This window comes from Sander lucioperca, chromosome 13 (assembly GCF_008315115.2).
Source record: "Sander lucioperca isolate FBNREF2018 chromosome 13, SLUC_FBN_1.2, whole genome shotgun sequence".
Taxonomy (NCBI): domain Eukaryota; kingdom Metazoa; phylum Chordata; class Actinopteri; order Perciformes; family Percidae; genus Sander; species Sander lucioperca.
The window spans coordinates 3015000-3031755 of record NC_050185.1 but is presented as its reverse complement, the minus strand read 5'-3'; the positions used below and the strand labels follow the sequence as shown (position 1 = coordinate 3031755).

General features: G+C 41.3%; 1 protein-coding gene across 1 annotated transcript in view; it reads right to left on the bottom strand.

Annotated features, from left to right (window-relative positions):
- Positions 1 to 2467: 2467 nt before the first annotated feature.
- jam3b (junctional adhesion molecule 3b) overlaps positions 2468 to 16756 on the bottom strand; it is a 43371-nt gene continuing 29082 nt past the window's right edge. The window contains exons 2-9 of the mRNA XM_031310714.2: positions 9338 to 9406; positions 9126 to 9239; positions 8886 to 9038; positions 8121 to 8323; positions 5677 to 5776; positions 5458 to 5587; positions 5285 to 5339; positions 2468 to 3293 (exon numbers count right to left, since the gene is read on the bottom strand). Coding sequence (XP_031166574.2) covers positions 3258 to 3293; positions 5285 to 5339; positions 5458 to 5587; positions 5677 to 5776; positions 8121 to 8323; positions 8886 to 9038; positions 9126 to 9239; positions 9338 to 9406 — 860 coding nt within the window. The 3' untranslated portion in view covers positions 2468 to 3257. The remainder of the gene's footprint in view (positions 3294 to 5284; positions 5340 to 5457; positions 5588 to 5676; positions 5777 to 8120; positions 8324 to 8885; positions 9039 to 9125; positions 9240 to 9337; positions 9407 to 16756) is intronic.

Sequence of the window (16756 nt, the reverse complement as noted above, 5' to 3'; positions counted from 1 at the left end):
AGGCACTAATATATTTCTAGTTCTACTTCAACATAGCTACACCTTCAAATCTATGAAAAACAAAGCTATTTACAAATTTGCAGATACGTATGTAAAGAAGGGACGTGGAAATTTGCGGTGACATCATTCCTCTCAAACGCCGGGCTTGTGGTTAAATGGTTGCAGAAAACCTGACACCTCCGAGCATCATAGCAGTGTACGTGGAACAGGGCACGGCTGTAGAGAAACCGGACTAATGTAAAGACAGAAGGCACTTAAGAGGAATGACGTTTGTAGAAATGAGGAGGGGGAACTGTATGCATCTGACTTGTACCTGTGTAACACGATTCATCGTGAACTCTATTGGGGATAATAGTACACTACGAAACGTTTCCTCTTGGTTCCTTAATGCAACTTGGAAAAAGACCGAGCAGTGTTTCTTCTTCCTATGTGCAAATGTTGGGCAGATCGTCTCTACCATGACTGATATTCAGTTAACATTTTACCACACTTGCAGATTTTTAAAACAAGCCGAACAAGAGATTCATACGAGCTTTCGTGGAAGTTACGTGACCACTGATACATATCAGGCGTGTGATTGTTTTCATCTGGGGGAGCCAAACGCAGCAGAACTTTGAAACAGGGAGCTGTTTGTTCTGAATGCTGACCCAAGGCTCGGACCACGACTGCATCTGCCATGCTGTCGCTAAGAAGCTCGTGCTCACGTGCTATGAATCATGAAGTGATAAAATGTTACCTTTTCTCAAGTCTTACAAATGGAAAGAGTTTCATATCGCCTCAAATAGGACATTTTTCACCACTTTACATAATCTTCAGAGAGAGAGAGAGAGAGAGAGACAAAAATTACAAATATCTATATACAATCAATACAACTGTTAACCCTCCAGACCCCAGCTGTATGTCACTGTAACTGTATGTCAGGGCTGTTTGCCTTCAGCTTTGCTGAGAGGAATGAGTACAATAGGAGTCTCAGTCAAACCTAAGAGGAGCTTTCATTACAACTACCTAGTCACAGCTAAAGGTTAGAAATGTTAGATGAGGTCTACTCTCTAATTAGCACAAATATAAGCAAAAATCGTTTGTAAACAGATTGGACACAATATCAACCAGGATTCATGCCAAAGATTGTGTTCAATGTGCTTTACCTGACTGTAATAGTCTGTGTGTGTACTGTAGAGTCACTGGTGTTCTTGGTACCTTTAGTAATTGTAGCTTGAAAATAGGCGAGTCAGTAGTTAAAGGGTAACTTCAGGGTTTTTTTCAACCCATATTTTCCTGTGTTTTTGTGTCTAAGTGAGTGATGGGAACACAATCTTTGAAATTGGTCCAGTATTAAACTAGACGGCGGCAATGTAACGTTAATGGGCAATTGTGCACCTTCAATGCACGTCCACTAAAGTGCTGTTTTTGCCGCTGACAGGTTCAGATTATTATTCTAAGTGTCTGACAACATTATGGAAAGGATCCCTTCAGAGATAGACCTTTTTGTTGAAGAGTCAGATCCTTTTTGTTTAACAGCCCCGAAATCGCTACTACTATATATAAACCCACCAGACTCCATGTAAATAAACAGTGATTCTATCATCGTAAAACACATTTCATTCAAAGTTGACAGAAACAAAATAAAACTATTGAAAGCCGTCTTGGTTCATCTTTCCACTGTTCCAACAATCACCACTCTGGTTTGGTTGAAATAAACCCTTAATTCACCCATTTACATGTGGGAATATGCTGTCGCTAAACACGCTAAAAGTACTGATTATTTACATGGAGTCTGGTGGGTTTGGCGTTGGCAATTTTGTTTCATGTGAAACAAAAATCTTATTCTTTAACAAAAAGGTCTATCTCTGAAGGGATGTTGTCAGACACTTAGAATATTAATCTGAACCTGTCAGCGGCAAAAACAGCACTTAGTGGACGGAAATTGACAATGCACATTTGCCCCATAGGGTTATAGTTACAGCGTTCTCGCTCAATACTGGACCAATTTCAATAGATTGTTGTTCACATTAGTCACTTAGACACCAACGCATGGAAAAAAAGAAAGGTTACAGGTTGAAAACACCCCCAAAATTACCCTTTAAAATAACAGTCTCACTCAGTCACTCACATTTACAGAAAGCTCTTTGTTCTCTGTATCAGGTCATCCAATTGGTTTCATTCAGAATTCAAATCGAGGCTTTTACACAGTCCAATCAGAGTCAGAATACCATGTCTAGTGTTAAAACTTAGTTTTCCTTGGGTCTGGAAGGTTAACTAACAAACCCTGTATTACTATTATTATCATAATTATAATTATAGTGTAATACTGAACGTACATATGACAGCAAAACTCTATCCTGGACAGTAAATTCAATATATACAAGATTAACAGCAAGCATAGAAGGACACTTAAAATCAAGAAAATGCAGCACTGATTGTGCGCAGTGTTTCACAGCATTTGACTGGCACTCTTCAAAGCCTCTTACTAAGACTATCTACAAACATGAACATGGAAGTCTCTCACAACAGAAAGGGGGGGGGCATTCCCAGCGGAGAAATTAAATATGTAAGACCGCCGATCAAGAACCACATCTTGAGATGCTGATACAAGTCATTTTTCATTTGTCTTTTTCTTTCTTCCGATTTACACAGGTGTAAATGCTTGCAGCTTGATGCAAAGTGGTTAAAGTGTTACATATTTTTATCCACAACCAAATAAAAGAAAAAAACAAAACAAAAAAAAAACCAAAACAAAAAAAAACATGTTAGTATTTTACAAATATTTAAAAAAGTAAACCTTTATCTATAGGCATTTTAAAATATATTCCATCAAAAATAGTCTGACAAATTTCAACAGTAGAAAAGAAATGTTATACAAATGGCAAAAAGGTTCGAAGCAAAAGTAGAAAGGTGTCATGATTGACTGACTTTGGAGGAAAGAGACGAAGAAGTGTTTCCTCTCCTCCACCTCGGATGGTGTTTAAAAACCATGCAATTAACTGTAAAGTAAGAACTCCATAATTTAGCAAAAGAAATCAGTTGGTGGTGATAAAAGTTGACGAATGGATCGCAGTCCCTACGTGTGTAGTAGTTTGACGTAGCTGTCCTGTGAAATCTTGTCACCTTTGGCAAACTTGAGTAGTTGGATTTCAGCCCATGCTGAGAGCTCCGAGCATGAGCCGTGGCAGCTCCGTGGTCAGACAGCGTGGAGCGCAGTCCCACGTGTCATGTCTTTCACTCAGCACAGGGCCCCCTCGTCATCCCCCCCTCTCTTTTCAGATCACAAATGACGACTTGTGTCGGAAATCGCCCTGCAGAGAACACACAGGCAAACAGGAGCCATGTTTAGGTATTCATCGTATTGCAGAAGGGGTTCAACAGTAATGCAGACACTCTTCTTCCATTTGCCCCCTACACCAGGGGTTTCCCTGCATAGAGGAATTTTTGGAGGTTTTAGCCAGCCCCAAAGGAAAATCACCAGCACCAAAATGAAGGGAATTTAGAATTAGAAATAGCAATTCAAATCCTCTCTAAATGTGTTTAAGAGCAATTTACCAAACAACTGTTGAACAAGCAGAACATGAACTTGAATATGAGAGCTGATCTCAGTTTTATCTCCAGAGTCAGCCTGTACCAGACTCTTCTGGTGATTTATTTCAATATTAATATCATCTTTTTAACCTGGAAGGTATCAACATAATCGTGACATGACACTGTCATAACTATGACATGACACTGTCATGAACGTGTCATAAACGTTATGAACAAGTCACAAACGTTTATGACTTCTGTCATTAAGTGTCATTCGGTTTTTGTCATGACAAGTTGACATAATGTCATCCTGTTTAATGTGAAGTTGTCTTAATAAGGACACTCCAAAGAAATTTAATGTCAACTTGTCATGACCAAGACAACTTCTGGTAATGTCGCTTTGATTAATGTCAAGTTGTCATAATCAAGACAACCCAAACAATGTCAACTTGTCATGACAAAAACCGAATGACACTTAATGACAGAAGTCATAAATGTTTGTGACTAGTTTATAAGGTTTATGACACATTCATGACAGTGTCACGTCATAGTTTTGACGTGTCATGTCACGATTATGTCGATACCTTCAAGTAAAGGGTTACCTTATTTACTCAAGCATAATATATATTTTGGTTTATCAAATTGTCAGAAATAACAGGTAAATGCATAGACTTCTGTCAAATAAGGAAACACAGACTCTTTGCCTTTACTGTACTCAGACTGATCATGCTTACTGCCGTGTGAAGCCCCCCCAGGAAAAACCCTGTACACTTAAATATATGCTTTTATTGTTTGTGTTTTACTTAATTTCTCTAACAGCTCAAATCTGCATTACTGACACTTTACTGGTCTACAGAATGGGAATTTGGAATAAAACTTTTTATTTTATATTTTATATTTAAGTAGGTGATGAGCCACACCTGGGCCCAGGTTAATAAACCTCTGTGTACGCGCAAAGACAGAAAGATGCGTATGCATTCTTTTTATCACATTGAGAAATCATACATTATAATTTAATGTCGAGAGAGATACTCAATGATTTGGTTTAGATTGCTAATATCAAAGTGCTTCACAACAAAGGATCTAATGAAAAGAACACAAACACAGGGAAATAAAAGGATGCCTCCAATAGAATGAGGATGAAACGGAACACACAAAATCAAGATTGACATGGTGCAAATTGCTGTGTAGACTGCAAAAGAATCTATGAAAACTGAACATCATTCAGAATTCGTCCCTCATCTTTATTATCTATTTTTTTTTATATCTGTCACTTTATCATATCAGCAAGTGTGTGTGTGAGCTGGTCTTTTATTTATTCAGAACTGGGCTGTGTTCAACAGGTGTAACTATGTGGCTCATATCCTGTTTTTAACTCTTGTGTATGTATTTGCATTGTATTTATTATAGGGAACTGTGTTACGGTATGTATGGAAATGTGTGTTTATGTGTGAGCTGCCGGATACTCAAATTTCCCTCCGGGGATGAATAAAGTATGTATGTATGTATGTATGTATGTGTGTATGTATGTATGTATGTATGTATGTGTGTCTGTCTGTCTGGACTGGACCCGGGCTCTACCAAGTGAGCTACCCATGCGCCCATCATTTGAATACTTTGCATTACTGACCACATATTATAGTTTTTAAGATTGATTCCCCGCCTTCACTCTAAACTCTGATTAGACTGTCGGTCAAATAAACTCTATTCCCCTTTAATAGCATACTTTGCAAATTCGACAGGCATCGGAATCTCACTGCTATCTACAAACCTCATCCTCCGTCCTGACGTAGTCCACTCCATCTCCTTTAGCTGGAACTTTGTAACTAAAAAGACACAGAGTACGTTATGGTTTCATGGATGACACGGTTGGATAAGTGCTGGCCAGAGAGGAACACATGCATTAGTTGATCATGTGAATGGTTGGATGTCTTCGTGTCTTACTTGTTCCCCGTCTGTTTTTGGCTGGAGAAGTAGCCTCGCTTGTATGCACAGCAGATCCCCGCTGTTATACACAAGAGCACTACGGCCACCACCAGCACTCCCAGTACGATCCCCACAACGTCAATATCATCTGTGGAATTAATGTAAGAATGTAGAAATTAGACACTGACAATGGGTCAACCTGACAGTGAACAATGTCTGCCTGTGTGACACACTCACAGACTTCCATCTTCTGGGGCGGACACTCGGAGTATCCTGCGTCGTTCTTTGCTCGGCAGAAGTATTCGCCCGCGTCTTCTTTTCTGACTGCGATGAAGTTCTGCATCGGGAAACATTAATGTAAGTTGGATTAATGCTCATACTGTAGCCGTGTTAACATGGGCCCCAATATTCCACCAGTGATCAGAATAATAGCCCGATCAGAATAAAACAGCCTCATGTAACCACCTTGATCGGAAGAGACAGACTTGATCCAGCCCGATCGGACGGAACTTTCGGTAACACTTTACTTGAAGGTATCTACATAAGAGTGACATGTCATGTGTTCACAACACTGTCATGACACAGTCATGACACAGGAACTCTAACCCTAACCCCAACCCTAACCCTAACCCTAACCATAACTTGTCATCACAAAAACCGAATGACCCTTACTAAAAGAAGCGTTATGTCATAAACGTTTATCACTTGTTTATAATGTGTATGACACGTTCATGACAGTGTCATGTCACTCTTATGTAGATACCTTCAAGTAAAGTGTAACCGAACTTTCAACCGTGTTGAGTGGGGTGGTAGCCTGAAAACCCTGAAGAATTTCCGTCAAATCTGAGATTTTCTCTGCAAGTCCGTCTGGCCAAGAGCCCATTCAAGCCCATTTCAAATTTTTCCAAATCAAGGCACCAATCACAACCGTTGAGGCGGGCTTTACATGATGACGATAGCTCAGCGACGGCAAGCAGCTTTTTGTTTACATTCAACATGACGGCCACCGAAGTGCAGCAACCCGTTGATGCTGCTGTCGCTGCTACGTCACCCGGATCGCTGGTCTGATTGGTTGAAGGACTATCCAATTGCGCCCAGAGGCATTTGAGCGGCGTCCGTTGGTGATGCCCCTTTGGAAATGAGCTGTGAATGAACGCTCCCCAGACCCACTCTCAGTTACAACTGAGAAGGGTCTGGTGTCAACCAGGCTAGTGGGGTGGTGTAAACCTTTGAGAATTGTCTTAGCCTTTTAAAAACGACATAAAACTCTGTGCCGTGACATTCAAACTCACTGCACACACACTGCAAGTTTAATCAGAAATGTTTAGAAAATGTGTTGTCTTTGTAGTACGTTTCCGTTTTCCTTTCTCCCTCCTATTTTGTTCTGATTTTAAAGTTTTGCTTTTTTATGTTTTAACGTTCAAGCAAAAATATAGATACATATTATACAAGTATTGTTATTATAGCAGAAATAATTCAATGTAGAATAACACAAATCAGAAATGTGTGGTGTCTTGCAATAAAACAATTTCCATTAAATAATTACAAGAAAAAGAAGAAAAAAAACCCCACAATTAACAAGTAATTCTCTGGGTTTCTTTGAGCTTCCATAAATAATGAAGCTTTCCCAGACAAATAATGTAATCTAATCTAATACAAAACAATAATAGATTTCTAAATCGGTTGGTGGGCATGACTTCCTCATATGGGAGTAGCAGAGGAGTGATAACTTTGTTTCTGTGAACGCTCTAAAAATAACAGTCAAAAGGAGATAAGTACAGCAGAAGAAAAACCTCCTCCAAACCGCCTTAGTTTACAGCTACAGCAGTTTGTTTGCAACACTAGAGTTCCACATAAAGACAAACACTGTAGTATGCTTTGGTGCGTCACACCTTAGAGGCCGGCATGAAGGTCAGGGGTGGAATGTAACTAAGTACATTTACTCAAATACTGTACTTAAGTACAAATGTTGAGGTACTTGTACATTACTTGAGTCTTTTCTTTTCATGCCACTTTCTCCTTCTACTCCGCTACATTTCAGAGAGAAATATTGTACTTTTTACTCCACTACATTCATCTGACAGCTTTAGTTACTAGTTACTTTACACATTAAGATTTTTGCACACAAAATACATGTAGTTTATAAAATAAAATAAAATAAAGTAAACTAGCCAACAATATAACGGCCTACAAGTCCAGCTGAGATGATTAGACCATTAAACACACAACTGTTTGGATCCTTTACACTTTCTACAATGGGAGGAGAGTTCTGCATTGACTACTTTTACTTTTAATACTTACTTACATACTTTTACCTAAGTAACATTTTCAATGCAGGACTTTTACTTGTAACAGAGTATTTGTTACAGTGTGGTATTAGTACTTTTACTGAAGTAGAGGATCTGAATACTTCTTCCACCGCTGATGAAGGTTGACAGGAGAGTGTTGGAGGCAAACACTGAGCAGATCGAGCTGCACTGGGAAGCAGGGCGGGAATTGAGGAATGTGCAAACGAGGACAGTGGATTCCCCTCGTGGCTCAAGCCCTCTCGCACCATCAACTGTCTCCCCAAAATATCTGGCCCCACCCCTGGGCGTCAGGCCACAGCGTCCCCCGGCTGCCCCGCCCTCGACTCTCTGTCATGCCTGTCCCTGTCCAAACACATGCCCACACGTACTAACCAGAGTTCCGGCTTCTGCGTTGAGTGTGTATGTGGAGTTGAAGAACTTGAGGCTGGTCTTTGGGTCGTCGGGAATCTCCTCCCTGTTCTTGAACCACTGGTACTGAGACTTGGGGAAGCCCTCGTCCTCCACGCAGCTCAGCTCGGCTGACTTCCCAAAAGGCACTGATTTTGGGACACTGCATTTTGGCACCACTGGCTTTACTGCGGTGACATAAAAACACGATCACTTAGTCTTCATGGGGAGCTTTACACTTCAGAGGAGTTAGATTCTGCATGCATCACAGCGATAAAACAAACCCACACATTCTTTCGTGATGCTGCCAGGTCTGATTGACTTTACGGCTTCAAAAACAAAAACAAAAAAACAATGTCACCCTGACCCTTTACGGTTCACCGGACGGGTACATGATTTTTGGTCCGTGCCAAAAAATGCCACCAAAACACGCAGCGCTTGCTTTCTTTAGCACTGCAATTCAGACAGATGCAGTTTCAGAGGTTTCCTCTTATAGCCCAGAACACGCCTTTGCAGCTGGGCAGGTCTGGTCAGAGGGTCGGTGCGACCTATAACACGGTTTCATCTTACAGCATCTAAGTGTGAATCACTTAGCAAGGGCTGTCTTTAAGGGCACTATAATGGCTCGTTTTACCGCATTTAGCGAAATCTTCATCATATCATCATATATATATTATATATATATATGTCTGTCTCATATCTTTGACTCTACATGCAGTATAGGCGGACGATGTGGGTAAGTGGGAGTACCTCTTACAACAAGGTCAATCACGATCTCATCAAAGGACTTCTGGTCGTCAGCGGCCGTGACCTCACAGCGATATTTGGCTGTGTCCAATCTTGTGGCGTTGGTTATCAGCAATGTGGCCGGTTCTCTGATCATCGCTCGGTTCTCCAGGTCGCCTGTCCGAGGAAAAAACCTGTTCAGCGACGAGTGTGTAGAAAACTGCAGAAAACAGAAGAGGCCTTTTGGTGCATTTTATACATTACCTGAGATCTTCCTGTCAAAGTACACATAACTTGGCCCCTCATTGGTTATCTTCTTCCATTCAATCCTGGGGTTGGTTGTAGAGATGGACTCGATCAAACACGATAATTCAATTTCTGCAGCGTAGAGAAAAAGGGAGTCATAAATTCAAGTGAAAATTGTTTTGTTTTTTTTTTCAGTTTTTTTGTGGGGATATTTGTTCATTAGGTCTTACTGTCAAACTCATTGGTCCACGGTGATTCGTTGTTGGTTTTCAGGACCACTGCTGACACGTTGAAGTAGCCTGCAACACAAGAGAGGAGAGGCAATGCAACATGAGACTCTCCAGAGCATGAATTTTCATGATACGCTGATGATCTCATGCGATATGCACAATACCAGCTGACATCCACGGATGTGCCGGGCTTATTTTAACACTCTCCTTGAGGATGTTCGATACACGTTCCCTCATCTTAAATTTCACAAATTAAAATGAAGATACATGCCAATCCCAAATCAGTGTGATCATCTTAACATCCTGGTGCTCTTCGGCCATGTTCTGTTACTGACCATCTTCCATTTTTAGTTGTGTTGGTCAAACCATTGTGTGTGTGTGTGTGTGTTGAGGGTGGGGGAGCTGTTTCTATGCACAGTGGATAATTGTGCAGGGAGGCATGTGGCCTTTTCAGGGCAAGCTGACCATGCCAGTAGTTCAACCGCCTGCCTCTACCCTCCTCCACCACCTCCCCCAGCCCCCCCCCCCCCCCCCCCCCCTCTCTCTCTGTCTCTCTCTGAGTCTGATGCTGTTGCCCATGTGGGACTAATGGTGCAAAAGCACCCCGGAAAGATCTGTTTTGGTATGTGGTGGAGTGCTGAGGCCTTGGGAGGGGGCACTGCTGAGTCATCCTGGCAGCCTGTGGTCCACAAACAGATCCACACAAAGTCACTTCCACATGAATGTTAACCGAGTATGCTCATGAACACTTTCAGAGACCTTAAATGATGGTCTGGCTCGTGGATGCAGGCAGGGCCACTTACTTGCACAGACTGTACTGTCACTGAAAATCTATGGGATGCCTGATCTACATTTGTGCTGCCAAATCTACATTTGTGCAACCGCTCCTGCTGAAGCTTAAAATGAAGTAATAGTGCATCATGGAAATACAGAAATGGATTATAACATCAAGGTGACCTGGGTTATGATAGGTGTAACACATATTGGTTGATTCTGTATTATGGATGGATTACTGTGTGGGCCTACTGGGTACAGGCCTAGGCCCCCTGGACCACAACCTCTGCATGAAGTGACTTTTAACATTACTTATGGTAATGTCAGAGAGACGCAAAATGACCACAGGGATGCAAAATGACCATAGAAAGATGCAAGATTACTTTAAAGAGACACAAAATGACCACAGAAAGATGCAAAATTACCACAAAGAGACAAAAAAACAAACACAGAGAGACAAAAAAAACAAACACAAAGGGACAAAATTGACCACAGAGACACAAAGCGACTAGAAAAAAAAGCCAAACAACCACAAAGGGACCCTAAATGGTGCAGACAGTGTACGTGTAGTCTGCTACTAATTAGTGCTGGAAATGGTCATGGGCCTCTCATTCAAAGCAGGATAACCTGACCTCCACCAACTGTCCTGTGGACACAGCAGTGTGTGGGATCACCTGCTGTAGCAGACGGGGTAAGCTGATTAGCCCACGGTCTTCCTGGAGATCATGACAAGACGACAGCTTGTTTTTAGCCGCTGCTGACAGTAACAACAATGCATGGAGGGCACATGTAGGTCACACCCAGCCGGACAATAAAAGATCTACCCTCAGGAAGCTGCTTGAGAAAGTTAAAGTGTGAAGCTCATGCTCGGACTTTATTAATATTCCTGTACCAGATACAATGTATTTGTAAAATCATTAATGTGCTCATTGTGATCAATTCTACATGAACGCAGAGATGCAATTCTTCCTGACGACATCAAGTATGTGGATGTGACAAAAGAAATCACTATGAAGATAAGCCTTCAACCAGAAAACTATGTTTCAAGCAGCCCTCCACACAGATATCCAGGGTCCAGGAGCCGAACTATTTGGTGAGCAGCTACAGCTCTGACCCACCCTGACCTTCCATACTATTCCATTCCATCTTTATTTAGTTTCATTTCAAACTTTAGGGCTGGTCTCTATCAAAGGAACTCTTAGTCGACTAACACTCATATCATTTTGTCAATTAATCGATTAGTGGATTTAATTAGATCTGTAAAACTGAGTAGCTCCACAAAGAGTCATGCAAAAGCACCACTTTCAATCTTGTGTTTACCAGAGATGTGCTCATACGTTTCTTGGAAAAAAGCCATTCAGCAGACAAGAAGCATTAAACATGACTAATTGACTAAAGAAATCTTAGAAGGCCAAAACAACGGATTAGTCGACTAATCGACTCAGAGAGGGCAGCCCTACGAAACTTGTAGTGAAATAAAGCTCAACAGTACGACAGTTGAGGACAACAGTGAGCTTTCATTTGTTTGATTTTGATTGCTAACGTTAATTTCAAGAAATATTTGACAGTTGGCTTTGCATCTCAAGACGTCATTTATTCTGTACTGTGCTACAGCAGCAAAGACAACACAGTTTGGTCCCAGGGGGAATAAGCTCCACAGCAGCACTAAATGAAAAAGTTCTCGACAACCTGAAAAAATAGTCTTTTCTAACTAAGAACTTTAACAAAGAAGTGTAAAGGAGCACAGACGAGAATCTGCACTCCATTTTTAGAAGTTTGACAGTCAAAACAGTGATTCAGTCGAAGCCTGTCTCTTATGGTGTTTTTCCATTACGTGGTACCTGCTCGACTCGCTTCTACTCACCTTTTTTGTTTTTTCATTATGAAAAAAAGTCCCTGGTACCTGCTAACAGGTACTTTTTTTAGTATCACCTCCGTGGAGGTTCCAAGGGAGCTGATCGATACCAAAAGGTGACGTGAAAATCTGCAGACTACTGATTGGCCCACTTTAAGCCAAGTGGCGTGTTATCTGTACGCGGGACACGATACCTGGTCTCCTGGGTGAAAGTCCTGTCCCTTTCATACTACTCGCTACAGCGTAAATTCACACGCAATCGCAAGGTAATGTAAGTCAATGGAGGCCAAACGGCGTTGATAAACATACTAAAAAGCGAGTATGCGTCTTGATACGACGCCAAAAATGGCATACGAATTGGCGTCTCATACATACGCCACTTCATGAGATCAGTCTGGGCTGTGGCAACAGAATCAAAAACAACACACCTTCGACGTTCTGTTTGTGTGTCGCGTTAGGTCACGACAGTTTCCTGCGGTTCCTCACTAGCACTAGGACCAGCCACGCTCGCCTCACGCATGAGGCGGTACTAAATCTGCAATGGAAAATGGAGGATGGGGCACCGCGGCCGAGCCGAGCAGAGCTGGTACTAGCAGTGGGTAAGCGCCATTATTGAGCTTCCTCTCCACAGGGCTACATGCAGCGCAGCACACACAGTTCAAAGCTGTTAGCAGAGGAGACTCCCAGTGTTTCTGAGAGCTCCTTGCACTGTAGCTACATTGTACACATGCAAACCATCTTCTGATAAAAAGGGGCTGATAGGGTAATTCCTAGAAATATGACTGAAGCCACACAATGGTGCAGAAATCTGCTCTTCGGTTAACTTAAATCATCCATGTACTTGTAGAAATGTGCCGTTTACTGTTTCTGACAAAAGCTTGTGGTTTGTGAGGCATGTCAGTGCTTACTTCTGGGTTTGAGTTTTAAATATACAGCATGCACTTTGTAACTTAATAGCAAATCTAACTAGGCCAAGTATGCCAGGAGTCCAAAATATCAGAATAGAAATTGAAATAGAATCCGAAGCTGACGATAAATTATTCCAGGTGATTAATTTAGTATTATGACTTTCCATTAAAGGCAGCGCTCAGTTTTTCTGCTCCGACAGAGCTAATGGAGTTTACCCCCTGCCCCTGTGCTCCTCCTTAATTCGGAAAGTATTAGTGCAGATTAGGTGCCTAAGTGAGCTTGACGTAGACATGAAAAGCTTGAGAGGTCTGCCGTGGAAACAGCTGTCCAGGAAAACACATTTAAAAAGACTGCCACTGAGGTTCATCTACATTATAAACCAAGCTAGTAAACAGGAAGAAATCTGAATCAGAAAGGAATTTATTGCCACAGAAGTTACCCTATGTGGAATTTGCGTTGGTGATTGGTGCATACATACACAAACATAATTAATAGGAATAAACAATAAATACAGAAACAGATATATACAAAATAGCTGTTTAAGTAGTTTAAGCACTGTGTGCAATAGGCAGATGTAAAGTCCAGGATGAAGGTTAGTGCAAAGTGTAGTGACCAAGGGATGAGGGGTGGTAGGGTTGTGAGTCAGTGTCAGTGGGGGTCCGTGGCCTTGTTAACGAGAAAATAACCAGTTATGACGAAAGTTCAATCAGGCAGACTCCCTTTACTCACTCATTCATTCTCATCTCTCTCCAGCTTCTATAGAGCTGCAAAGATCAATCAATGAAGTGATTAGTTGTCAACTATTAAATTAATCGACAACTATTTTGATAATCGATTTATCGGTTTGAAAAATGTAAAAATGCTCTGATCGCAGCCAGGGTTTTTCCTGGCTCAGAATGGGCTAATTCTCTATGCAGGAAAAGCCCTGTCAGCTTGTTGAATGCAAATGTTTTCTAGATTCTTCTCTCCTCTGTGACAGTAAACTGAATATCTTTGAGTTAGTGGACAAAACAAGACATTTGAGGACGTCATCTTGGGCTTTGGGAAACACTGATCCACATTTTTCACCATTTTCTGACATTTTATAAACCAAACAACTAATCGAGAAAATAATCGACAGATCAATCGACTACGAAAATATTGGTTAGCTGCTAGACTCCCGGGAGTAAATATCCTGAACTAATCACAGCATCACTACTCCCCTAAATTACCACGATGTCTAACTGACTCTTCTCAAATTCTTTTTATCATGCACTTGAATAAATATTGATATTTCACTCTAAATAAAGCCTCTTCTGATTGAACTGACTGAGATAAAAAAAAAGCATGACAATTATTGATAAAACCAAGAGACCCAATCGTTAGGGAAGAAGCATTCAATGCATTGTTTGAGTACTTTTTCAAGCAAATATGCCAACACGTGCTTGTCCCAGCCTCTCACATGTGAATATTTGCCATTTGTGACAGTATTCTCTGATAATAAAAATTATTCTCTTTGGGCTTTGGAAAAAAACCGAAGACTTTTCGAAATTGTGCTAGGCGTTTTTCATAATCTTCTATCATTTTATAGACACAGAAAATGGATGAAAGTAATAGTTTATTGCAACCCGAGTATTTTGCAAAGTCTCTCAGGCACGAAAACTGAATGTCTGATCATTTACTGGCAGAAAGTAAAGCGCGAATGAACAAATGAATTGACGGTGTATCGAAAGAAATTTTGGAATGTGTAAGTCCTGCAAACTAAGTGGTTGCTCATGATACTGGTAGCAGTGATAGGGATATTTTGACTCCCCTCCTAAATATTTCAGCAATCAATTAAACAATTGCTTCCTTCTGGGTATCCTTTCAGCAAAGGCTGCATCTTTTCCTAAATGGGCAACCGCAAGAAACAGCTGGACTATCCAGAGTAGTATGTGAGCTGGATGGAAGCTCAGGAAAGGCTGACTGAGTGTTATGAGAGCAGTGATTCCCATCTCTCCTCCAGTCTGTCTGACACATATCCAATCCTGATCATGTCTTACTCATCCTATATGTGTCTCCCTGAATAGCCGCTAAGGTCTTGCCCTCATCTCTTCTGTCAATAGAACCAATGATAACTACATATAAGTAAGGGGTCATTATGAAAAATGGGACACAGCTCTTACTCGCTGACACACTAGAGCCAAGCAGTACATGACCGGCTCAGTCAGTGCAGTTACATGCACAGCAATAACATGTGAATAACCTGGTTATGCCAGTTCTCCCCGTATACATGAGCGGGGAAGAATGGGGAGAATGACGGAGTAACTCTACCTCTGGTACAGTAGGTGGTTCTCTTCCAAATGGTCAGAATACATTTTTTCTTCCGGTTAACTATTGTCTAAACCGGCTAGCTGGCTGGCCACTAAATTAGTAAAATATAACATTTTCATCCACACGCTCGTCACAGCGTAGGAAAACACAGTACTCTCGCCAGATGAGTGACAACTTGTTTTCGGCTCATTATATGTAACCAGTGTTGCATAGGGGTGTAAGAAAAAATTATTACGCTTGAGTATCGCGATATTTTATTTTGCAATGTATAAATTATGTAATAATTTGCTGTATAGATTTTCAAAAAGGCAATATCAATTTTCTTTTTTATTAAAAAAAAAAAAAAAAACGTAAAAACAATGTAGCTATGGCTGAACTTTGGTCTACTTTAGCATATTAGCTCACTAAGAACCTGTGAACCACAATCCCAAACTGGCAGTTTGAGTTTCTGTGTACTGAATTGTTTACCTAAAGTAAACTTCTTTGACTTTTATAAACATCGTGTCTTTTTTTAAATATTAGTTTTTCTAAAATTATACTTTAAAAAAAATCCCGATATATCGCCTTACGCACAGTATGGAAATATATTGCAATATATTGAATCGTGACCCATGTATCGTGATACGTATCATTTCGCCAGATTCTTGCTAATACACAGCCCTAGTGTTGCATGAAGGCGTGTTGGGTGGAATTAAGAAGCTAACGTTAGCTAACTTAGGTTAGCGTAAAGGGTCTTATACACTAGACTCAGCCCAGCTGTTGCGTGCAAATGTGACGTCATGGGATCACCGTGACTATTTATCGCGACACTAGTTGCAGTCTTCTCCTGAACAATGAGTAAAGGCTACAGACGTTGCTCTTTCGACGGACTAGAAGAAGAAGAAAAAGATAAACAACGGCAGAACTGGCTGCAGCATTGACGTCGATTGCTTCGATTTGATTGGATGAGCTACTTGGTGGATCAAGCCTTTCATTCACCATAAAAGAACTCATCTTAACCCAGTAAGTTTACCAGAGAGACTTGCAGTCACTCTGAGAGTCCTGGCATCCGGTTGTCGGCGAACCCGTTCAGGCCTCCCGTTTCCGCTTTGTTCCACGCTGCTGAAAAAAAAAAGAGCAGTGCGCGACCTCTGCTCGCGCGCCATAAATCGGGCACGCCGGCAGGATATTAGGTCATTTTGACGTCATGATGGCGCCATCTTGGATGCGTCTAGTGTAAAAGACCCTTTAGCCAGCAGCTGCAGCGAGAGAGCTGCTCGGTCCCTCCACTTCTTTGCCGAGACACAGCGTTGACAGCCCCGGAGATGGACAATCTGTGTAGCCATCTCCCGGTGTCCAGGTGTCAGCTCTGTTAAACCAGGGTATGAGAACTCCAATTTTAACCAGGGTAAGGTGTTTACATGGTGTTTGAGAAACCGGGGTATCGCCTTAACCCGAATCTAATCGGCTTTTTAAACTGCATGTAAACGCACTGTGAGTGTGTGGTGTAGATTATTAGCTTTTAAACCACGCAGGTGCTCGGTGACCTACATATGCCATTCATTTATCATGACATATGAATTTTCATATAAAGTTTCCCTTCTCTATGT